This window comes from Mustela nigripes, chromosome 6 (assembly GCF_022355385.1).
Source record: "Mustela nigripes isolate SB6536 chromosome 6, MUSNIG.SB6536, whole genome shotgun sequence".
Lineage (NCBI taxonomy): Eukaryota > Metazoa > Chordata > Mammalia > Carnivora > Mustelidae > Mustela > Mustela nigripes.
Genome location: NC_081562.1, coordinates 125,707,514 through 125,731,962, shown reverse-complemented (window position 1 = coordinate 125,731,962; position 24,449 = coordinate 125,707,514). Strand labels below are relative to the sequence as shown.

Below are 24,449 nucleotides of genomic sequence, written 5' to 3'. Positions count from 1 at the left end.
ACCAGGGTCATGAGTGGCGGTGAGGTGTAAATGAGAAGCCCTTAGGTCAGTCACGGTGTGGCAGGCATCGGTTCATTCCTTCTGGCTCACTCTCCCCTCATCTCTCCACTAGGAAGAGAACCTTCCTGGAGGACCAGTCTGCCCTTGGTGCAGATGGAGCCAAGGGGAGACGTGCATGAGGCCTGTTACCCCAGCATCTCTTGGAGATAGAAAGCCCTCTTGGAAGAAGGGACGACTAGAAAGGGTGAGGGGAGTTCAGATGGTTTGGTTTACACAAACCATTCCTTGCGGTGCAGGACCCCAAAGGAATTCCTGTTTGGATTTGAAGGTTTGGAGGTCGCCTGGAGATTTGGGGAAAACATCTAGAAAGTTGCAATGGAAGCAGAGGGAGATGGATTGGTTTCCTGGGTCCCCATGAAGCACAGAAGGGAAATCCAGCCTTCCAAACCCTTGAGTCCCGTTCCTGTGGCTCATGTAGAATTTCCACCATTCACGGCTCCACATTTCTTCCCCGTGAGGGTCAGCTCTCCGCTCCAGCAGCTTGGGGCAAAGGCTCCAAATGCCACAGACTGTGCCTGACGGAGAAAAGGCTTCGCCTGAGCCAAAATGAGAATAGCTCCCAATGTAAATACTTTTTTATTAGGCCAAACCTGAGATTATGTGAGTATCCTGCTCCCCCTCTTTTGTTAATTAAAATAATCTCCTTTCCTACATAATCATACCATACACAGTAAAAATTTCAGTAGAGAGGACATATTTGGGTGCCCTCAACTTCGTGAAAAACCATCGTAGTAACCCTACAGCATAACCTCCCTCATAATTTTTTAAAGAGAGTTTCATCTGTGAAATGCATGTATTATCATGCTAATATTTTAAATGTGGCTATGTCTTAACTGCCCAAGGCTGGGAGCTGTTAGAATTGGTCTATTTCCGTGATAGCTTGCTTACAAGGCACAAAGTCATCTCAAACCAGTTTAAGAACAAAAATGGAATTAATTGGAAGGAATTAATGGGAAAGCGCCCCCCCCCCCCAGCATGCTGAAATCAGGACCCGGGGTGCCCAGTGGCCCAGATAGCTGCTCTCCACCCTTTGGGTCATGGGGATCTCTGATCTCTGTTTTCCTGAACAGATCTACCTCTTCCTCTGTATTCTCTGTTTCCTGTTCCCTGTCCCTATCAGCCACGACTTCCTATGACCTCACATGAAATCGCTTCTCTGTCCCAGGTCTCCATTTCTTGGGGAGAGACTATAACGGGTCTGGTCAAGATCAGGTGTGGCTACTGCTTGGTCCAGTCAGCTGTGACTGAGCTGGACGTGGGTGACAGCACTTACCTGGGCAAACCAATATATGCTTGAGAGTGAAAGGGGGTTTCTCCGGAGAATGACCCTAGGACGACAGGTGCAAAAGCAGGAGTGTCCCCAGGTAGCTGCCCTGTATGCCCCCTCCCCCCACCTCCATCATATAGGACATGGGTCTTCGGGAGCTTATCCAAGTGGGCAGGGAGGAATGAATGCCACAGGGGAGGAGGACATCATTTGGGGGCGGAACTCTTTCAAAGATGGCTGAGCGTCAAGTCAGATAAAAGTAACGCTTTTTCACATATTTGGTATTACTGAAGAGGGTAGCAGGAGGCAAAAGCCTGCCCCGAGGTCGCCTTCTAGAAAGAGACCGCTCGCTCGGTACTCTGCTTCTTTGAACCATGAATCTGTGGGCTCAGCTGAGAGAGAGACAGGGGAGAAATGTCCCTTGAGAGGCCAGCAGATGTCCCACTTTCTCCTCCTGGGTGACCCCCAGGGCATAGAGACCTGAGAACACGGGTGTGTGACTTGGCTCAGTTCACGCATGTTCTCCCCCTCCCTGCCCCCCACCCTATCCGCCCTCCAGTGCCAGCAGCCCTGCCCCCAGACCCCTTCTGCAGACACCCTGCCACACCTCTTAGCTCCTCTCGTCCAGCTATTAATGAATATGTTATCCTTGGCCCCAAAATATGCCTTCAGTGCCTTAGGAGCTCAAGAACCCCGTGCAGCACTTCTAACCCCAGGAGCCTAGCGCGGTGCTGAGCGCAGAGTCCCTGTTCCAAATGCCTTTTGCCTTTTGCCATAACAGCAAATCCCAGGGTAGCCGACATTCATTAGTATCAGCAATTTCCATTGTCTCCTCTGCACTATATGTTGTCTGTGCAGCGAGAGCTGGCATCAGGGGAGGGGACCCTGTGAGGAGACTGCGAACCCGCAATGACAGTTTGCAGGGGGAAAGTGAATGACACAGAAAAAGAGAGGGGGAATTTATATTTGGAACTAAGTGGCTGTGTACAGGAAGTTTAAAAAAAAAAAAAAAGATTAGCCCTTACAACTCTATTTTTATACATATTACCACCACGGTGACCCTGAACGAGAAACAGAAATTTGATTCTGACTCTCTTCAAGGATTATTGCCTTTTGCAATGGAAAATGACAAGTCATCAAATGTTTCCTCTCTGCCGTGGGCTGCGGAGATGACCAAAACGGCAGAGGCCAGGAACGTGGTCCTGTTGCTTAAAGTAATATTATCTCTTGACTATTTTGCTAAACTGAGTGCGTCGTCTTTTTCTTTTTCTTTTTTTTTAAATCAGAATGAAGACATCTTCCCTGGATATTCTGCCGAGCATAACATGCAGGTACCTTCTTCATTGAGGACCCTGTGACTTTATTTAGATCTCCGTGGGCTAGCCAGGGGATGGAAGGATTTTTCTAGTCAAGGAATATGCTCGCTGAGTGCCAAAGCCAGATCCCAGTCTTTATTCCAGAAGCGGACTTAATGGAACATAAATCTGGGAATCAACCACTTTTTTGGGGGCTGGCACAGAAAAATTAACTCAAGGAGACAATTTAACTGTTAATGGGTGTCCTCTCTGGCAGGTAATCTGAGCTGAGCGTTTGCTCTGAAACACTCAGGTCGGTGCTCTCCGTGACAGCTCACACTTCAGGGAGTGCACGGATCTGTGCGCTGACCACCTTTTTCTGGTTTTCCTCCGTGGGAAGGCCCCGAGCGGCGTAGCCAGGAGCAGCAGTGTAGGTGATGCGATAATCCCCCTGCCAAAACGGGTCTCCTTGTTTAGCAAGAGAGGGGGGAAAGAAGCTCATCATTCTGCCATTAGTAGGGTTCCTGGCTGTATCAGGCTACATATTTTTCAGTGTGCCTTGTTCTAGAAATCATTAAGAATTTCGAGACAGGGGCGCCTGGGTGGCTCGGTTGGTGAAGCGTCCAGATCTTGATTTCGGGTCAGGTCATCATCTCAGGGTCATGAGATCGAGCCCTGCATCAGGTTCCATGGGAGCCTGCTTAAATTCTCCCTTCTCTCTCTCTCTCTCTGTCTCTGTCTCTCTGTCTCCCTCCTTCCTGTCTCAGAACATGCCCCTCCAAATCCTCGTACTCTTGCTCTCTCTCTCAAAAATAAATAAATGAATGAGTAAATAAATAAATAAAATTCAAGACAGCCATAGTGGAGCACGGGCATAGGTTGCACACCCGAGAAGCTGCTCCTGCCTTGAAAATTAATTGGTGCTTAGTTTCAAAATGCACTGGCCTCCTTAGGAAGGCTTAAAGGAAATGAAGGAATGCAAACAAACGGAAAATCCGGCTGCTGTGGACTGCCTGTAGCCCAGCACCGACCCCTCAGCGCCTTTGGCATCTTAGGAATAGAAAACTCACCTGCCTGATTCATTGCAATCAGTCTGCCCTCCAGAAGGCGCCCAGGATCCGGTAATGCCTGTCCCGGTGGGCATCGCGAGAGGGGAGAGCTGAGATAATGGGTTCCTTTGGCCTAATCCCCGACTTCTGCACTCAAGGACCCCACCCCCACAAGTCAGAGTTAACACTGTCTCAGTGCACCTTTACTTTGTCTTCTGTGTTGGTCCCCTGAGTAGACTGTGAACACCAGGAGGGCAAGGCTATGCCGCTTATTGCATGATTTTGGCCCCAGGACCTAGCACAACGCCTGGATCATAGTGGTACTCAGTCCGTGTCTGTTGGAAGGATCAGTGGATGTACCTCACGGTTCCTACCATACACTTCATTACCCACTGATCTGTGTTATTTTGTGCCCTAGAGTAATTGCACCCATCAGTTCTGAAACGCTTTGACATCAGGCAACCTGTTGTCTGTTCTTCTCCATCTCCCACACTGTTCCACCCCTGGTCCGTGTTCAAGGAATGTCCTTGACGAATAGATCATGAGCATTTTACACAGGAAATTTCCTGCCGTCACAGCATAGATAACTTAAGAATTCAGTTACGTGCCATGTGTGCATAAGTTACTCTAGATGCTTCCTGCTGATTGGCGAGGTAGGTAATAACGAAAGCTAGACATCATCTGACCTACAGGATTTCTGGCTCAGAGGAAGATATCCAACTGTGATAGAAATGTCTCCTTCACAATCTTAGTTTTACTGATTTTGGAAACAGTCTTGATGGAAGACTTGGAAGGACCAGTTGTGTTCAGTTTTCTGTGGTGTGAGTCCTTATCCATTTAAGTATACATAAATGTGCACAATCCCGTCTGTTGTCATAACCACCATTAAAATGTGTGGGGCCAAAGGAATTGATTTGCCATCATTCTTTCCTGTGATGTGCCTTGTCTGCATCTGCTTGTTCAAGCTGGAATTTGTACTGTAGATGTTCAGTGATAAGAATCTCATTGGAGTACTCCCGGACAACATGGGTTGGTGGGTTGGTTGGTTGGTTGGTTGGTTTTTTTCCAGTAACTTCCACAACTGATACTTTGCCCACTGGATCTTCGGTTTCCTGTGTCCAGTCCTTCTATCAGATTTTCCCCCTGCCATATTGTTTGCCCAGCTCTGTGGAACTTGATGGCATTGAAAATATTTTCAGCGTAATTCAGAGTCATTTATTTTTCTCTTTTCTTTCACATGCTTTTTGCAGACAAGAAGTCCCAAGCTGTCTCATAGTCCCCAACCTCCCAATTTGGGCGACCCGGTTGAGCATTTATCAGAGACGTCTGGTGATTCTTTGGAAGCCATGTCTGAAGGAGAAGCTCCAAGTCCCTTCTCCAGAGGCAGCCGAACTCGAGCGAGCCTACCAGTGGTGAGGTCAACCAACCAGACGAAAGAAAGATCTCTGGGTAAGCTCAGAGGGTAGTTTTTGATGCCCGTTTTTACTGCGCATGTGTCTTTTTATACTTCTGAACCCATGGCCCAGCATCCAAATGTTTGTTAGATCTTGTTTGTGCGAACACAAGTCCTGAGAAACTTGACTGAATAAACTTTGAGCTGAAGAAACAATAAGTCCAAACTGTCTCTGGGGCCGGGCCTCGTGTTGCTGAAGAAACAATAAGTCCAAACTGTCTTTCGGGCTGGGCCCGCACGCCTGTTAGTGAAAACCATAAACACAGGGCTCTTCCCACCACCCACGGAAGGACAGAGGTCTTGGTGTGCAATTTGCTACAGCTTTTCCTTTCAACAAGCTTCTAAAGAAAGCAGAAGGATTCTGTTGTTCTGTCTTCACCACTTACCATTTGCTTTTTTTTAATGTTGGAAATTCAGTTTCTGAGTCGCTTTGCTTTTTTTTTTAAAAAAAATGTTTGGGCCCTTTAACAAAATGTACAGACAATAAGGATTTAGACCTCTCTGCTGATTTCATAAGCTCAACCTGCTGTTTCAAGGTTCCAGACCAGTACTTGTTTTTGTAGATTGATGGGATCACGGGGTAGGAGGGAACAGGAACAGGATCAACCCACAAAACGCTTCGGGGTCTGGCCTCTGTACAAGACAGTGCGAAGACGCCACGCGAAACCAAGCAAATGTCTTGCTTGAAGGGCAAAAGAGCAGTGAACGCTTTGGGGGAAGAAGGCTGATTTTGATTTTGTTCCCTTGGTTGCAGATGACAAGAAGACTGGTTGCAAACATTCTCTTCACTGGCCTTAAGGAAAGGGAAAAAAAAACAAAAAACAAACAAACAAAAACAAAACAAAACTATTATTATTTGTATTATCGGTATGACAGTTTCACATTAAGTTTTATATAGATCCTTCTAGGTTAATAATCCAGGGTCCTCATTTTACAAATGAGAGAAGAAAACCGCAGAGGAATCTGCTTTTTCTTTTCCTTTCTTGTTTTTTGGGTTTGGGGGGTTGTTTTTGTTTTTATTTTGGGGGGGTCACATAGTTCGATGGCAGAAGCGGGCCTCCAGTTTCTCTCCGTCTCCTGCCCAACTGAAGGAGTGGGACACACAGGGGTGGGATACACCCGAGGAACATCCTGGGCCAGGACAGGGTCAAGAGGACACAGGCTTCCACACCAGCCCCAGGTTGGGGCGTCGCATCTGGGTTCCAGAGCTCTGTGCTCTCTTTGCCCCACTCAGCTTGCGGAGCAGGAGCCAGCCCTGGAGCGGAATGTGTCCTTTGTGCTCTGCAGGAAATGAGGGAGCTTCGGGTCCCTGGAAAGATAGCCTGTGCTTTGCAAAATAAAATGAAGATAAGAATGAATGCCCAGGTGCCTCCCTCCGTACCTGAGTTACCTGGGGAATGCCGAGCCTGAGATAATGGTTCTTTTGTCCTGCCGGGCAGGAGTTTCCTCCTGCAGCCAGACGCTGCGGGCGGGCAGCCCAGGTAGATCCTGGCAGCGTTCTGGAAGCAGCCTGGGGCACAGAGGCTGCCGGCGCCGGTGGCAGCCTTGGCCTCGAAATTGCTGAGAGTGGCTGGTGTTTTCTCACCAAGCGGCTGCCTGTGCTTCTGCAAAGCTCTCGAGTTTTACTGAGTACAGCCAGGTGTGCAAGTTCTGGGGCGCTCAGGGTCACTGCAGATTTAAAAGGGTATCCGAGGTGCTTATTCTTCTAGCTCCGCGACGCACTTTTTGGCCTGTGATTTTTGCAACTCTTGGGTAGAAAGGAAGGAAGGCGGTGAGCAGAGAGGGGGTGGGGGAATGAGAAGTTTGCCCCCAGGCCGGAGGATCCCAGGTTGGAGAAAGGGGGCTTGGGGCGGGACCAGTGGGGTTGGCGCTGCCCTTGACCGCCTCTTTGTGGCGTGATTCAGTTGAGCCGGGATGGGAAATAAACAGGAAAGTGTGAGCCAGGGAGAGTCTAAACACGGTCTCCCTGCCAGGGGCCTTGCTCTGCTTTGTGTTCCGGAAAATCCTGAACGTGCGTGTGTTTATTTAATACGCACAGGCGGGCCCTGGGGAAGGGCAGGCTCCCCAGAGAGCCCAGAACCTGGAACGGTGGGTGTCCCCCAGCAGGTGGTGGCCGAGGAGCACAGCTATGAGACTGCCTGCCCCAGAGGCCACAGATGGGGGTACTGAGCCGCGATCTCCGGCAGACCCATTGTCACTGCCATTTGGAAGCCCCGCATAACGTTTGGGATCTGGATACTGTCACTTTACAGTCCTCTGCAGAATTTTAAGATCTGCCCCGAAGCTCTGTTGATCCTGTCCTTTTATTTAAAACTCTCATAGTTTGTTCATGATGGATTTTTGGCATTAATTCTGCGTTTTAAAAATCTCACCTGAAAATACTGTTTGGCTTAATGACTCACTTTTGAGAGGCCCTTTCGGTTTTGCCCCTGACTGGGGGCTCCTCTCTTCCTCATGCCAGTGGCTGTCCCCTGTGTCACCCCAGGAGCAGCACAGGCGTCTGTAGGGTCTGCAGCCTCAGAGGCCTGAGTGAGGTTGAGCTTCTGCACAGGCATGAGGAGCCTCGGGAGATGAGGACTCCCCCAGCTCAGGCAGCACCGGGAGGAGGCCTGGACACCGGGACAGTGGGGCCAGGACCGCCCAGCATCCTGAATCCACTCCGCTCCCCGGTGGGGAGGAAACCTGCTCTCACTTCAGGCAGCCTGTGCCTGGAGATAAACCTGCCTGCTTAATCACGTTTCCACCTGACTAATTCCTCCTATTACTTTAGCATATTTAGGGGGTGTGAGGAGCCCGGGAAGGCTGGGCATGGTGCGTGTCGCATGTCACAGAGGCTTTCAGAAGACATGGAGGAGAGAGAAGGCTGTGGGGGTGGGGGGCACAAGGCGTTCGTTGTTCAGCACAGAGAAGTTAGACATCATTGGTGTCTGTGTTACACTGTCTCTGCATGCAGGATGTGAGCTGCCGGAGGGGACTCTGGGACCACAGATTTGGCCAAATGACAGCAAAACCCACAAGTCCTTTCCTATGCCCAGGGCAAAGGTAGCCACTCTTGGAGATTTACAAAGCAGAAAAGCAAAGAGAGAAATGCGCTCGGAGTCTCTGACTCCTCACATAGCCAGGTCCCAACGATGTGCCGCTCGGTATGTCCACTCCTGCCATGGTGGCTTCCCCGCCCACGCGACCCATCCAGAGCCCAGAAGAAATCTTTCTCGGTGGAACCGATACTGCTTCTCTTTCCCTCTCGCTTCAGAAAAGAGAAAGTGAGAGGAAGTCTGCAAAATAAAGTCAAAACCGCTTTGCAGTCGAGTTTGGTTTTAGAAATCATTTCCGTGGGGGGAAAAAAAAATGTCCCCCTGATATTAGGTCTGGGTCTTAATGATGGAGTTGTTTGCTTTTCATCATGGCCATCTTCGAAATGCCTGTCTGGAACCCGACCAGGAGCAGGGGCTGGGGTCTGGCTGCTCCACAGTTGGCTTTGGGGAAAGGGTAGCCACAAGATGTTCCCGCCCTTCTGTGTGCCCTCAGGAATTTGAAAATAAAACTCCTGTGAAAACAAGAACAGCAGTAGCAACTTCCTCCTAGCTGCCGCCAGATGCCTTTGTTGACTGGATTCTCAACACTTCACTTTGGGAAAGAGACCTCCCAGACCAGCCCGGCCGCCAGAGGTGGTGCCATTTCTGTAACAGATTGCCTCCGAAGGACTCAGCCCTGACAAACGAGAATGATTTTAAATGGCTCGGGAGGATTTTAGACTAATTGAGGGAGAATTTTCTCGGTGCCTGTGAATGACAGAGCATCTCCCTGTCTGTTCTTTTATTCCAGAATGGTAACAGTGAGGGTGATCATTCTCTGAGAATGATTTGGGGGGAGGGGCCGAAAGTTCATGCTTGCTAGGATCTCCCCTTCTGTGCACAAGACTGAGGAGGAGGTTCTAGCAAAGGATTGAGGAAACCACCCCCCATCTACAAAGTGGAAAAGCCAGGAAGGATTGGGGCCGAGACGCTAAGACTCACATTTGGGTACTCGATGATTTGAGCATGAAGGCTTAGCCCTTGGATAATTAAAAGAGAAATAAATTTCAGACAAATGGAAAGAAACATTGCTCTACAGGATAAGTGCAACATTTATGAAATGTGTTTTCCTAAGTGCCAGGAGCGATTGAAATGTCATATAAAAGCAGAAATTTACAGAAGAGAGTTTTGTAGCAAGTCAAGAGGTTTGGGGCACATTCCTGATCTTTTTAGGGTGCGACCCCAGAAGAGTATTGTCTCTAGCATGGAACTAAGTGGACAGGCATGGGTGGGTCTGGTGACTGACTGGCATTGCCCACTACGACCTTCTAGTGAGCCTTCCTTCACTTCCGGGGCTGGAATGCAGAGTCGTTCTAGAATATCAAATACTCTGGGTTCCAAAAGTAGGAACCAAGGCATTTGCGGAGGCTTTTGGATTTGTCATTTGTCGTTGTCCCAGGGTGTAGTCACGGAAGCTAGCATTGAGAGTCAAAGGGCAAGGCACCCATTTTTCTGGTGCGGGGAGGGGGCGCGGGCACAAATGGGGCCTGAGTCTCTGACCCTAGGAGTAGCTTCCTGCTCATGAGAGCAAGGCTTTGGAGTCATGGGTGGGGGAGGGGGCAGGGGGGAGGGGTGGAGGGTGGCGGCTGGGCAGGAAGCTTCTTCCTTGTCAAACTGGTTCTTTGGTGTCCCAGTTCTGTGGTCAAAAGTCAGCCCAATGATCCTGCAAGCTGTTTAGTAAATCCGTTTTTGCTTAAATTAGCCCGAGTCGGTTCAGGCCCTGCAGCTGAAGCCTGCCTGATTCAGAGGAACTGATTTCCTATATTTGTTGAAAATGTAGTTAGTTCCACCTGTTCTGTGTGTTTCAAGAAAATACAAACACTGGTGGGTGCAAACCCGTGACTTCTAGAGACTTGACAGTGAACTGGAGAAGGACCTGGAGATCCGGTTTTTCGACTGTGTTTCTTAGAACTTTACCTTTCTGTGGAGTTTTCTCACAAAATGCTGCTTTTATATAGGATTTTATTTGAAAATGGGCTATGCTAAATTCACACACGCACAGTAAAAGCGTTAAATAGACCGGGGGGCCTGGGGGGAGGGAAAAAAGGAAGGAAGGATGAAGAAATTTCCTTTATACAACAGAAGTCCTTGAGTACCTTAATTTGGCTAGAGTGAGTCAGAAGGATTGCCTCTTAGTTTGTTTGCACTCCAGGTAATGAAGGTCACAAAAGGTAGCTTTTTGTAAACCAATCAGTCTTGAAGCTAAGGGGGAAAAATGGGTTTGGGGCTGGGAATTAGCCACTGAAAGGACTATTCTAGAAATCCTCTGGTATAGTGAAGCATGGTTTTGCGATGCAAGTAACCACTCTAAATTTTCCTTTATAAGCTTGGGTTTTCATAGATGAGGTTTTCTGAAAGAAGGGAGTGCACTTATCCAAGTTTAAAACCTCTTGGCTCTCATTTCACCCATGAGAAAGAATGTTCCTGTAAAAGACCACTGTGTAGATTCATGGTTTGTTTGTGCTTATTTTATTTATTTATTTTAAAATTTTTATTTATTTATTTAACAGAGAGAGAGAGAGAGCACAAGCAGGGGGAGGGACAGGGAGAGGGAGAAACAGGCTCCCTGCTGAGCAGGGAACCCCCCCAGCCCCCTCCCCACATGACCTAAGCCAAAGGCAGATGCTTAATCCACTGAGACATCCAGGAGCCCCTTTATTTTATTCTTGTAAAAAGAGTTTTTAAATTTATTTGAGAGAGAGCACACGTAAGCATGGGGGAGGGGCAGAGGGAGAAGCAGAGGCCCCGCAGAGCAAGGAGCCCGACACGGGATTCGATACCAGGACCCCAAGATCATGACCTGAGCTAGAGCCAAAGTCAGATGCTTAACCAACTGAGCCACCCAGGTGTCTCTTGTGCTTATTTTAAAAAAATAAAGTTCATCAGATATCTTTCAGAATCTCTCGCTACTAACTGCTGGGTTGAAACCCTATAATAGATTTCTCAGATTTCAAAGAAAGCCTTGTAGTAAGATAGCTGAGGAGCATTTTAGTAGGATATCTGAGGAGCTCTGGGCCTTTATCTCCTCAATATCTTGAGGGTACTTTGCAGACAGGATGCAGGTAAAATCCAAAATTGAAAAACCTTTGGTACCAAGAAAAACATCAACAGAGGTGAACAGAAGATGGGATTGCTTCTCAGGGTCAGAGTTCCATGCCCCCCACCACCTACCCCCCCCCCCCACGGCCCCCAGCCTGGGCCACCGCTACCATGACTCTATAGGGTCTGTGGTTGGTTAGATCGTGACAATGAGGTATCCCGAGGAAGACTCGGGATCTGCTGTTTCCCTACCCCCTGTACAGTTGGGTGATGCTAAATCTGGATTTTTGCAGGTCACCTCCTTGTAAGGTAACATAAAATATTTCAGTACTGCAGGTAGAGCTATGCGGTTTGATACCTCGAAAGGTACCTTAAATTTCCAAAGCAATTTTAGGAGCTCAAGCTACCAGTAAGCGGGTATGAAATCTTTCTGTCTCAGCTGTGATACCCCAGCCTAACCCAGACACCTAGACGATGTTTTTGCTTTCTTTTCCAATGTAAAAAATAATCTTATTCAAAAAAGAAGCCTTTGTCAAGTTTCATAAGGCAACAGGAGAAAGTAAGGCAAGCTTTATCTGTTATTTATACCTCTCTACATCCAAAATAGATTTGATTTGGCTCATTCAGAGATAATGAAAGTATATAAGAACCATTAAAACAAGAATTAACACAAGTAGCAGTTGGGCACAATATGTGTGCCAGAAAAATTAAGATGGGGATAATTGCCATAATTGCAGCCAAGACAAAAAGGAATATAAAAGGGGAAATGTAATGAGTCAAATCGATTCCATTATTGAAAAAGAGGTTTATACCAGCTCACGAGAAGGAAGAGTCTAAGGTGTTACCGCCCGAGAACTCCTGCATCTTAATGTTACTGACAACATATCATGTAATAGACAGTTGTATTTAATAAGTTGTTTTACGAATTGTTGTTTTCCTTTTTTCTTTTTTTTTTTTTAATATTTTTTATTTATTCATTTGAGAGGCAGAGATCACAAGTAGGCAGAGAGGCCAGCAGAGAGAGAGAGGGGAAAGCAGGCTCCTCGCTGAGCAGAGAGCCAGATGTGGGGCTCGATCCCAGGACCCTGGGATCATGACCTGAGCCGAAGGCAGAGGCTGAACCTACTGAGCCACCCAGGTGCCCCCGAATTGTTGTTTTTCTATTTTTTAGTTGTTTTTCTATTATTTTTTTTTTTAAGATTTTATTTATTTGTCAGAGAGAGAGAGAACAAACGCAGGCAGAGAGAGAAGGAGAAGCAGGCTTCCCACTGAGCAAGGAGCCGGATGCGGGACTCGATCCCAGGACTCTGGGATCATGACCTGAGCTGAAGGCAGTGGCTTAACCAAATGAGCCACCCAGGTGTTCCAGGAGAAGATTTTTCATATAGCGACACCTTTACATAAAAATTCAAAATCCCAGGACCCAGTATGAAGCCATGTTGTTAGAAGACACATTTTCTTGGACTCTGTAGGTTTCTGGTGATCTAGTGTAATACACAGAGAGAGTTGATACAGTCTTTTTTTTTTTTTTTAAAGATTTTATTTATTTATTTGACAGAGATCACAAGTAGACAGAGAGAAAGAGGGAAGCAGGCCCGCTGCTGAGCAGAGAGCCTGATGTGGGGCTTTGCCGCGGCCAGCGTGACAAATCGACCAGGAAAATGTGAGGGTTAAGAGGATGGTGAAAAGAAATTAAGAGACAAAGAGATGGGGGCAGGAGGGACACTGAGGAGGATGTCCAACTGTGCCGATTTTATTCCACATCTCACAATCATTTATAAGGCAGACCAGAATAGGAGGAGTAATACATCATTACCTAGTCAGATGATCACAAGTTTCTATAACAAGTTTACATTAACTACAAGCAAACCTCGTGATGCCAGTATTTTCGGCAAAAGCCATTAGCAAGACAATCAACCAGAGAGTGGGTTATGGGAGGTACAGAAACAACAAGGACCAGCTAAGAACTCATGACCCCTGACCACATTGTTCCCTTCTGTAGGGGGAGTGTGTGGGAAGTCAACGTACATGAGCGTGCGCGACACATAGCACAGACCCTTTTCTCAGTGTTACTCAACTTTCCCGTCCTTAACCTTGTCAAGGTGTCCAGACTTTGAAGGAGACACAAGTCAGGGCCTGGTTTGATCCTTGACTCCAACCATGCCGTGGCCTCCAGCAGGGCTTGATCCCAGGACCCTGAGATCATGACCTGAGCCAAAGGCAGAGGCTTTGAGCCACTGAGCCACCCAGGTGCCCCTGATACAGTCTTGATAATTGACCTGGCTCTTAGGTGATTGGCTGGCTGACTACTCATTATCTTGTCAGGGTGGGTAACTGCAGGCAGAAAGGAAAATTTGAGGGGCACGTCATTGTTGAAGGCTTGAATGACCAACAAGACTTAGAGAAGGAATCTCTCCCATCACTCCATGGAGACAAAATTCCAGATTTTTAATGTGTCCTAATAATATGAGCTGTTACTCCGTACTCTCTCCAGGAATGTGTTTGGGCGTATCTGGATTCAGACGATGTATTCTGATGTGCTTTGCTATGGTTTGGTTGGAATAAGAGATGAGATGTTCAGAGATGTTGCCTGAATGACGTTTGGGAGGAAAGATTCAGTTAATCCGTCTCTTTTGTTTTCCTTTGCCATGAACTCGATGTAAAAGTCTGATGACTCTGTCTTGCTGTTTTTTGGTAAATGCAAGATTCATGGCACACTTGAAGGTTTCTTGCCAAGTTCATTGTTCTTTAAAAGCTGTCTTTAAAATATAACCCTTTACATTCTTCTAATTCTATAAGAATTCCCACACATATTTTTGCACCAGCCTTTAAAGAATACTCTATGAAATATGAAAATAATATTAAGATGCAAACCAGCTTTCTGTCATAGACCCAAGTAAGTAGACCTCCATGCTTGGTGCTGTCATTCTCTCAATGGCCTCCAGAGGGCTGCCCACTGACATCTGGAAGCAGATTTTTGGCAGCTTCTATTTCAGGTAGAGCATAAGAACATAGGAAGGTACCTGTTCTGCACAGCTACGAGGTAGACCTATGTCTCCTTGGGTGAAGGAGCTAGTGAATTCCCGTCCAGATTTATCAAGTTAGCTCTGGGATATGGGAATTGCAGCTAAATAGCCTTGACGTCTGGAGATGATGTTCTGTGTGGACCACCAGGACTCACTCTCCATCCAGAAGTTGCTTTGGAGAATGACAGCCAGCCCAGCAAGCCCTGAGGCACCACTACGATGACGATGACCTCTAGCTTCTCGTTAATCTGAACCGTTTTCCCAGGGGGTATTGTTGGCCGAATCGTTCCCTTCCCCCCCTGTATAAGAAGAGGAGGTAAGTGCACAGACATAGAGGAAGACCTTGCAAAGGCACAGGGAGAAGGCGCCATCTGCGAATCAAGGAGAGAAGTCTCAGAAGGTAACAGCTCTGGCAAGACCTTGATCTCAGACTTCAGCCTCCAGAACTGTGAGAAAATAAACTTGTGTGGTGAAGCCGCCCCCCTCAGTCTGTGGGACTTTGTGATGATCACCTAGCAGCTCATACAGGGGCTGAGGACACCCTTCTCGTTCCTACTTTTTTTTTCATTTGAGGGGACGGTCAGCCTTATGGCAGTTACCAGAGACCTTAAGTGTTTCTTCAAGACAGTACAATAAGGTTTGTTAGGTTTCTTGTTTAGTTTAGTTTCGTTTTATTTTAGCCTCTTCAACCTTTGCACAGTGCATTGACTTGGTTTCTCAGCATCGTAAGGAAAAATTGAAAAACCTTTATTACCAATTCAACTTCTGTTACTGCTTTTCTGTTTGGCGTCTCCCGAACCCCATCCTCCAGTTTAGGAAATGAAAGTCGTTTGACATCCAACTGATTTAACTATATCCCATCAAGAAAAGCTCCTGAGTTTGAGTTCTTGAAAATTTGGTGAATGTCATTAAAAATGGTGTTCCCACCAACTTTTCACTGTCAGAATTTTTCTAAGGTGTTAATTGGCTTTCAGCATCTCTGGCTCCATGTCTTCCCGGTAATATTAACTCTAAATATGATGGAAATAAATCTTTCCTTTTATTCCCTCCGCCACGAGTTTTGCTCACTTCCCAGGTTTTTTTTTTTTCCCCTCCATTTATGTATTTATGCATTTATTAAGAATCTATTCCGTTTGTGGCACTGTGAAAGGTGCCATGGTGAGTTATTTAGAAAATACATGAAATCTGGTTCTTGTATTTGAAGAAATTTCAGTATAACTAAAGACACATGGTAGCCATGTAAGGACTTTAAAATCTGCATAAATCAGAGTGCACACAGGAAACTGTACACACGCCAGCCATGTTGCCTCCTGGCAGTCCCAGCGGTCCAGCCTCTCTCCTTAGGGACTCTGCCCATGCTACTTTCTCTGCCTGGATCCAGTTCCTCAGTCCTAGCACCCCCACATCATGACTGCTCCCCACTCCGCTCAGACCTCTGCTCAAATGGCACTCTTCAGAGAGCACCCCCCCGCCCCCCCCAAGTAAGATAGCACTCTCCTGCCCTCCAATCTTTCTCCGCGTATCCTGCTACATTCTTTCTCATGACACTTTTCACTGAGGACGCTGGTTCTCCAACATGAGCAGTGACCTTGTGAAAGCACCCATTTCTGGCTCTACTACTTGGGTTTCTGATTCAGTGGCTCTAGCACAGGACCCCCAGATTTGCAGCCCTAAGTAAATCTCCAGGGGCTACTTCTGCTGCTGCTGCTGTCGATCACTGAATGGGGGTCATGGGATGCCCGAGGAGAGGTGGAAAGCATCTAGACAGCATAGTGCCACCTGAGAGCATTATTTTCTTTTAAGTAGGCTCCACACCCAGCATGAAAGCCCAATATGGGGCTTGAACTCACGACCCTGAGATCAACACCTGAGCTGAGATCAAGAGTTGGCCACTGAACCAGCTGGAGCCACCCAGGAACCCCACATGAGGGCATTTTAATCAGTCCTCAATAAAGGATGGAAAGTAGTTATTATATTTTGTTGGGAAAATACAGAGGCTTGATGCGTCTGGCCTGGATGACGTCCTTAAACTAGAATATTTAATCCCAGCACACATCAGTAGCAGGGCCCTCACGGGAGGTCTGGGAATATGCATCCTTCCCACCATGAGCTGGAGAACATCTGTTCACTAGCTCTGCTTCACCTTCTACTCTGTGCCATTCCTATTTTGGATCCCTATTTGATCCCTGGACCACCTTTATCTACCCTCTCACCCCACCCTACCCCCAATTTGACATGCTTAGGTAGACTCAAAAATGAAAGGGCGACTGACGTTTTCATATAACTTCATGCCTGTTTACATGCCCATCCCTTTCTGGAATTCAGGGTTTTCCCTTGCCGATGTCCTGTCCTTGTCTGACCCAGGGGACCTCAGCCCCGGCCATGGTCATTTGGCCCCCGGATGTTGATATTGTTCATGGTGTTGACAAGGCAGAAGCAAATGAATGAGGCCAATGCAGCTGAAGATTTTCCTGGGGAAGTGAGTTCCTTTGAACAGATGCTTTATGCTTTGGTTCAGCAGTTGGGTTGGTTTTGCATGATTCTGGAGTCACGTGCTCTCCTGTGCTTCCATTTGCCTTCCTAAGAAAAGACGAGTAACATAAGAGCCTTTTGTAAAAGCATTCAGTGTAACAAATATGTACTAAGTACCTACAGGGCTCACATGCTATGTTAGGTAGGAGGACAGAAAATCATTCTTTTAACAAATCCTTACTGAGTTCCTACTAAGGCAGTCTTGGGCGCAATCAACGAACGGAACAGTTGTAAGCCTCTGATCTTCTGGAGCTTTTGTTCTGTTGGGGAGGCAGATGGTAAGCAATTACAATTTGTAGTAGATGGTATAAAATGGGGGCCTGGGTACAAGGAGCACCGAAGAGGTCAAGGTATGAGACTGCCTTTTAAAGCATGGACAGGGAGGCGAACACTGAGCAAATGGCCTTTGAGCCATGACCTGGAGTGTGTGAGGATGTCAGCCTCGCAGACATCCAGGGGAGGAGAGTTCCAGGCAGAGGGAACAGCCAGTGCGCAGACTCTGAGCGAGAGCATGTCTGGAGCCTTCACAAAACAGCAAGGAGACCACTGTGGTTGGAGTTGCAGAGTAACAGAGGAATAGGAAATGAGGTCAGAAAGGCGGTGGGGACTGGATGACATGAGCCTTTTACAGCAGTCAGGATTGGGCCATGCTGGCCACATCAGAATGGAAACAGTCATATTGCAGAATTAGGATCAGTGACCTCTCTTCAGTAGGAAAGATTGGATTCTGGCTCCTGGGTTTGGAACAGACTAAAGGGGGCGTGGGCAGAGATGGGAGACCAGTTAGAAGTCTTGCAACAATCTAGGGAGATGAAGCTGTTGGCAGAGGACGTGGTGAAAAGAATTGGCATTCTGCAGGTGTTTGGAAATTAGAATGAGGTGGCTTCCTGCCATCCAAGAGTTTGCGTTTAATAGAGGTGGCATACGGATGAGAAACCATGAACGCACATGCCATCAGCGTAGCTACAGCGTGCTTGGCATTGACCTTGTGCCAACCAGCACTTACTCTAGGCCAGGCCATGTCTAATCCACTGAGCAACAAAGCCAGGACTTGAACCCTGCTGGCCATATCCAGTGCCCACACACTTAACTATGACACTGGACTAAAAAGGCATAGAAAGGTATGCTATTAGGTATTTGGTAATGTGGGAGGTTTTAATGAAAAGTAGCCTTTGAAATGAACTTTGAGTGATAAATAAAAGTTGGGCTCTTTGAAGAAAAAAAAAAAAAGGACAGCTCTAGTATGAGGGCAGTAACCAGAGGGATAGATACCCCGCCTTGAACACGCTTCCTCCTCTAAAAGCTGAGCTGGAACCCCTGTGGTGCCTTCTGTCTGCCCTATTCAGTGCTGTCCTGTGCTATTCAAAGCTGTAGCTGTGGCGTCGTCTCCCTCAGAAAAGGACACTGAGTGTCACAGAAGTGGCAGATGTAGTAATTAGGACCACCTCCTCGGACTCCGTTACTTACCTGATATGCGACTTTGGGCAGGTTACTCCATCTCTGAGCTGCTTCCGTAAATACCTCCCTGTACAATAGTTGCAAAGAACAGTGGAGACCATGCAGGTCTTAACGTGGTGCCGGCACATAGGAAGTACCCTGTCAATTAGCCTATGTTCATAATGGCAAGGTGCGTAATAAATTGAAATGTCAATTGCATCTTTCATTTTCTCAGGTAGAACATTATGGATTTCATTTAGAAATAATTACATTAAAACCATATTGAGATACCACCTTACGCCAGTTAGAATGGCCAAAATCAACGAGACAGTAAACAACAAGTGTTGGAGAGGATGTGGCGAAAGGGGAACCCTCTTACACCGTTGGTGGGAATGCAAGTTGGTGCAGCCACAGTGTGGATCAGATTCCTTAAGAAATTAAAAATAGAGCTTCCCTAGGACCCCGCAATTGCACTACTGGGTATTTACCCCAAAGATACAGATGTAGTGAAAAGAAGGGCCATCTGTACCCCAATGTTCCTAGCAGCAATGGCCACGGTTGCCAAACTGTGGAAAGAACCAAGATGCCCTTCAACGGACGAATGGATAAGGAAGATGTGGTCCATATACACTGTGGAGTATTATGCCTCCATCAGAAAGGATGAATACCCAACTTTTGTAGCAACATGGACGGGACTGGAGGAGATTATGCTGAGTGAAATTAAGTCAGGCAGAGAAAGTCATTTATCGTATGGTTTCACTTTCTTGTGGAGCATAAGGAATAGCATGGAGGACATTAGGAGAAGGAAGGGAAAAATGCAGGGGTGGGGGGGGGCGGGAATCGGAGGGGGAGACGAACCATGAGAGACTGGACTCCGAGAAACAAACTGAGGATTTTGGAGGGGATGGCTGAACCCGGTGGTGGGTATTACGGAGGGCACAGATTGCATGGAGCACTGGGTGTTATATGTAAACAGTGAGTCTTGGAAAACTACATCAAAAACTAATGATGTATTGTACGGTGACTGCCATAACATAATAAAAAGAAAAAAAGAAAAAAAAAGAAATCCTCCTATGAAAATGGTGAAAATCAAAACATTTCCTGTCGGAGATTCATTAGCTTCTAACTTTATTTGCCCACAAAGTTAATGAAAGGGATCACCTCAGCTTTCCCGCAGTCCAAAATAAATGCCCCCCCGCTCCATTGTCCTTTCACAGTATATTTCCCTCACTCGGTCACGAGCTGTTTTACAGTAATACCATTTTAGGCTGGCTGATTTCCGACAGTCTCTGCTTGCAGCAATCACATGGCTTTTTCTTTTCTTTTTTCAGCTTTATTAAGGCATAGTTGAAAAATGAAACTGTAAATTATTTACTGTGTGTATCATGATTTGATATACATACAAATCGTGGAAGAATTCCTTCCTCCCAACTAGGTAATTAATACATTTTTCACGTCACTTATTTGTCTTTTCATCTCTGTGTGTGAGAACATTTAAGTTCTACCTCTTAGCTAATTTCAGTTACACAACATGCTTTTTTTTTTTTTTTTTAAGATTTTATGTATTTATTAGATATAGAGAGACAGGGAACACAGCAGGGGGAGTGAGAGAAGGAGAAGCAGGCCGCCCGGCTGAGCAGAGAGCCTGATGTGGGCTTGATCCCAGGACCCTGGGATCATGATCTGAGCTGAAGGCAAAAGCTTAACAACTGAGCACCCCCCCCACAAGTCCCTCACAGCACTGTTAACTGTGGTCTCCATGTTATACATTGGATCTTCGGGTCTTATATATCTTATAGCTGAAAATTCATACTTTTTGCCAATCCTTCCCTATTTCCCCCACCCTTGGAAACAACTTTCTATTCTATTTCTATGAATTTGGGTTGTGTGGTTTTTTTAAATTATTTTTTAAGATTCCATATATAAGGGATACCATGCAGTATTTGTCTTTTCTCTGTTTGGCTTATTTCAGTTACCAAAATGTCTTCAAGATCCATCGGTGCTGTTGCAAATGACAGGATTTCCTTCTTTTTTAAGACAGAGGAACATTCCATGAGTCACGTGACTTTAAATTGCACTGTAGTCTATATTGTTTCTGGAATTCCCCTGCAGGCAACTACCCCCATCTGTGATGTTCCCTCCCTATTTGATTGTTAGACACTAGTCTCTTCAAGTCTAATCTCCCCCTCCCAGTCCATTATTTATCTGGATCTATCTCTTTCAAATACTCTGTTCCTCAGCTCTAAGGGTGTGACCCAGGCATCCCAACAGGAAGAGAGCTGATGAGCTGATGTGAAGTTGAATGCGGGTAGTGTTTCAGAAAGAGTCCAGAACATGTAGAAATTATGTTTATAGGGAGATTCTTAGGGAGATTTCTAGCAATATGCAAAGGTTAAGGAGCATAGAATGCCAACAGTCCCCTTCTTCCTACAAACACATGGAAGCAAAAGATAAAATATATTAACAATGGAAAATTAATACATAGCTGAGTTTGCAATAAAGCAAAGGAAGTCCCTAGGTTCCAGAAGTGGAAAAGGATATCAAAGTAGAAATGCCAGGGAGCATAGATATTTCAGAAGTGGGTATCGGTTGCAGGCATTTGGGCTAGAACGCTGATACTTATACAGCAACAAGGAAATGAACAGAAACATAGACTAATGGTCCCTGCAAAACTAGGCTAGAGGTTCAGATAGGTGGAAATTTACTAAAATGGGTTGAGGGTAGGAGAAAAACTTCCTTGCACCCCAGGAAAACAACAAAGAAATTTGCCTTCTGACCTGAACATTGGATGAGAAAGAAAAAAACTTGCTTATGAACCACTCACATGGAGGGAATCTGAACTTGTAAGAGCTGCATCTGGGGGGAATCCCCAAGTGTATCAGTCAGCATAGGCTACGTAATGCTGCAGTGACAAACAATCCCCAGATCTCAGTGGCACTTACCACAACCAGTGTCTCTATCTTGCTCAAATTGCATGTCCAGTGCTAGGTGGCAGAATTATCTGTCGATCTCATAGCCAGTTAGGGAACCATGTTGATAGAAGCTCCATTTCAGTGAATCACTAAACAGGGAAAGGGAGAATGACACATCCTGCTCTGGCTCTCAAAGGTTCTGCAAGCAGTGATATTTCAGTTGAAAGTCAGCACAAGGCTGTGCTCCACTTTAAAAGGGACAAAGGAAGTACAATCCAGCAATGTGTCTAGAGAAATAGAGTATTTCTGGAACAATGCTAGTGACAACTATGCTGAACCTATAAATTTACATAGAAATGTTCAGGACCACCAAAATCCCTAAAGCAGGTTATTCAACTGAAGAGAGAAATAATCAAATAGAATTTAAATCTTGGGAAATTTACAATCTGAGGAGAGATTTAAAAAAAAAAAAAAAAACCAGAAAGAGAAAACGTTGAAGGGCAATTCAGAGAGAGCATAAGGCAATCAAGACCACCTGTGTCTAATAGGAGTTCCAGAAGACAAGACTAGGAATAATTGGGGGAAGATGATAGTAGAAGATGTAACAAATTGTAATTTTTCTAAAACTGTAGATAGACCAGAGCCTTAAAATTGAAACACGACACAAAATCCCAAGCAAGATTTAGGGGAAAAAAAAATCCGCACTTAGGCCCACTATGGGGAAACTTCAAAACATCATATGTCAAAAGAGTATCTTTAAAGCAGACAACAAGAAAGGACAGGTTACTTAAAAGGAAAAGAAAACTTGACAACAGCATACTTTTATAAGTCCAGAAGGCAGAAAACAGTGAGATCATATCTTCAAAATCCAGGGGGGAAATCACTTTTAACCAATATTTTTTAGACATCAAAATTATTACTTAAGAGTGGGCACAAAGAAGACATTTTGAAATAAACAAAATGAGAATTTAGCCTTCACAGAACTCTGGCTGAAAGAACCAGAATATGTGTTTCCCACAAAAGTCTCAACAAAATATTAGAAAATCAAATCCAACAATGTATGAGGTTAGTAATATGTCAAAACCAAGTGATTTATTATTCCAGCTATGCAAGGCCATTTAAATATTTGAGATTCAGTCAGTGTAATCTACCCTATCAATAGGCTAATGAAGAAAAATCATATGGTGACATCATTTGACACATTAAAAAGCATTTGAAAAAAATCTAGTACCCATTCATTATTTGAAAAAATGAAACTCTCAGCAAACTAGGCATCGAGGGGAACTATCTCACCAAGAGCAGCTACAAAAACCCTACAACTAATGTCATATTTAATGGCAGCAGGTGGAGTGTTTTCCCTCTAATATTGGGAACAAGATGAGAATGTCCCATTTCACCACTCTTAACGCAACATAATTTCAGAAGTTCTGGTCAGTGCCATAGACAAAAAAAAAAAAAAGCCATGCCTTTTTTTTTTTTTTTTTTTTTTTTAATTCTACTTACTTTAGAGAGAGTGAAAGAAATAGCATGAGTGGGAGGGGCAGAGGGATATAGAGAGAGAATCTCAAGCACACTTTGTGCTGACCATGGAGCCTGATGCAGGGCTTGGTCCCAGGACCCTGAGATCATGACCTGAGCTGAAATCCAAGAGTCAGATGCGTAACTGACTATACCACACAGATACCCCAAAGTCACGTTGTTTAGAAAGGAGAAAGAACATGGTTTTTCTTTCTAGATGACATTATCTACTAGGAAACCCCAAAGAATGTACCAGCAAAACAAAAACAAACACAAAACCCACCTCATAGAGGTAATAAGTGATTTAGCAAGGGCAGAACATAGAAGATCAACACACAAAATCCATTGCATTTCTATGTTCTAACAGCAAACAAATGGCGCAAAATGGAAAACACAATACCACTTACAAGTGCTTCAGAGAAAATGAAACATTTAGGTATAAATCTAGTAAAACATGCATGTTGGAAATCTGCGTGCTGAAAATTCCAACATGCTGATGAGGAAAACCAAAGGCCTGATAATTGAAGAGACACACTGCTTTCATAGGCTAGAAGCTCAACAAAGGAAGGATGTTCCTTGTCCCCCAGATGGATTTACTGGTTTAAAACAATTCTTGTCAAAACCACAGCAAGATTATTTTTTTTAAGGTAATTCTAAAAAGGTGACGGAACTAGAATAACTAAAACAGTTTTGGCAAAGAAGGATAAAGAGGAAAGAATCAGGTTACCTGATTTCGAGTCTTACCGTAAAGCTACATTAATTAGGACTGTGTGGGGTTGGCAGAGGGAGAGACACATACGTCAGTGAAATGGAATAGAGAACCCAGAAATACACCCACACAGTGATACCCAACTGATTTTAACCAAATTGTAAAATTCAGTGGAGGAAAGATAGCTTTTCCAACAAATCATGCTGGAGTAATTGGACATCTGCAGGCAAAACCCAGGACTTGACCTTATGCAAAAATGTACTTGAAATAGACCACGGACTTAAACGGAAAATGTAAAATTGTGAAACCATCTAAATAACAAGAAGTATTATTTAGGACCTTGAGCTTTGTGAAGAGTTGTTAGCCATGACCCACAAAGCATGATCCATACAAGGAACAGTTGATAAAATGGGCCTCATCCAAAAAAGACCCTGCTAAGAGGATGAGAAGACAAGCCACAGTCTGGCAGAACACTCTCTGTAATCACGTAACCAACAAAGGACTAGTATGCAGAATATATAAAGAACTCTCAAAACTCAATAGCGAAAAATCAAACAGTCCAGTTGGAGAATAGACAAAAAAATAGGAAGAGACATTCCCCTGGAGAGGATATACAGATAGTAAATAAGCAGAGGAGAATACGTTCATCATTTGCCTTTTGGGAAATTCAGATTCAAACCTCCGTGAGATACCACCACACACATTTCAGAATGGTTAAGAGGATAAGTACTGACAACACCGAATGCTGGCATGGATGCAGAGACACTGGGTCATTCATATATTGCTGGTGGGAATGTAAAATGGTACAGCCACTCTGGAAAATAATTTTACGGTTAACTTTAAAACTAAAAATGGACTTACCATAGGACCCAGCAGTTGCACTCTCTGGCATTTATCTCAGGAATATGAAAACTTAGGTTCACTCAGAAGCTGTGAGTGTTCGTAGCAGCTGGAAACCACCCAAGCATCCTTCATTGGGTGCATAGTTAAACAAATGGGATACATCTGTGCCGTGGAATTCTAATGCGGTGAAAGGGACAAGATACGGATACTTAGAACAACTTGACTGGACATGAAG

General features: G+C 45.4%; 1 protein-coding gene across 13 annotated transcripts in view; it reads left to right on the top strand.

The window, feature by feature from the left end:
- Positions 1-24,449, top strand: part of KIAA1217 (KIAA1217 ortholog) — a 463,282-nt gene that overhangs the window by 318,839 nt on the left and 119,994 nt on the right. For 12 of the 13 annotated variants that reach the window (XM_059404172.1, XM_059404173.1, XM_059404168.1 and 9 more), the window contains one exon: positions 4,922-5,120. In XM_059404172.1, coding sequence (XP_059260155.1) covers positions 4,922-5,120 — 199 coding nt within the window. Of the gene's footprint in view, positions 1-2,638; positions 2,659-4,921; positions 5,121-24,449 lie in introns of those variants that run through there. The other variant, XM_059404170.1, reaches the window with a different exon arrangement.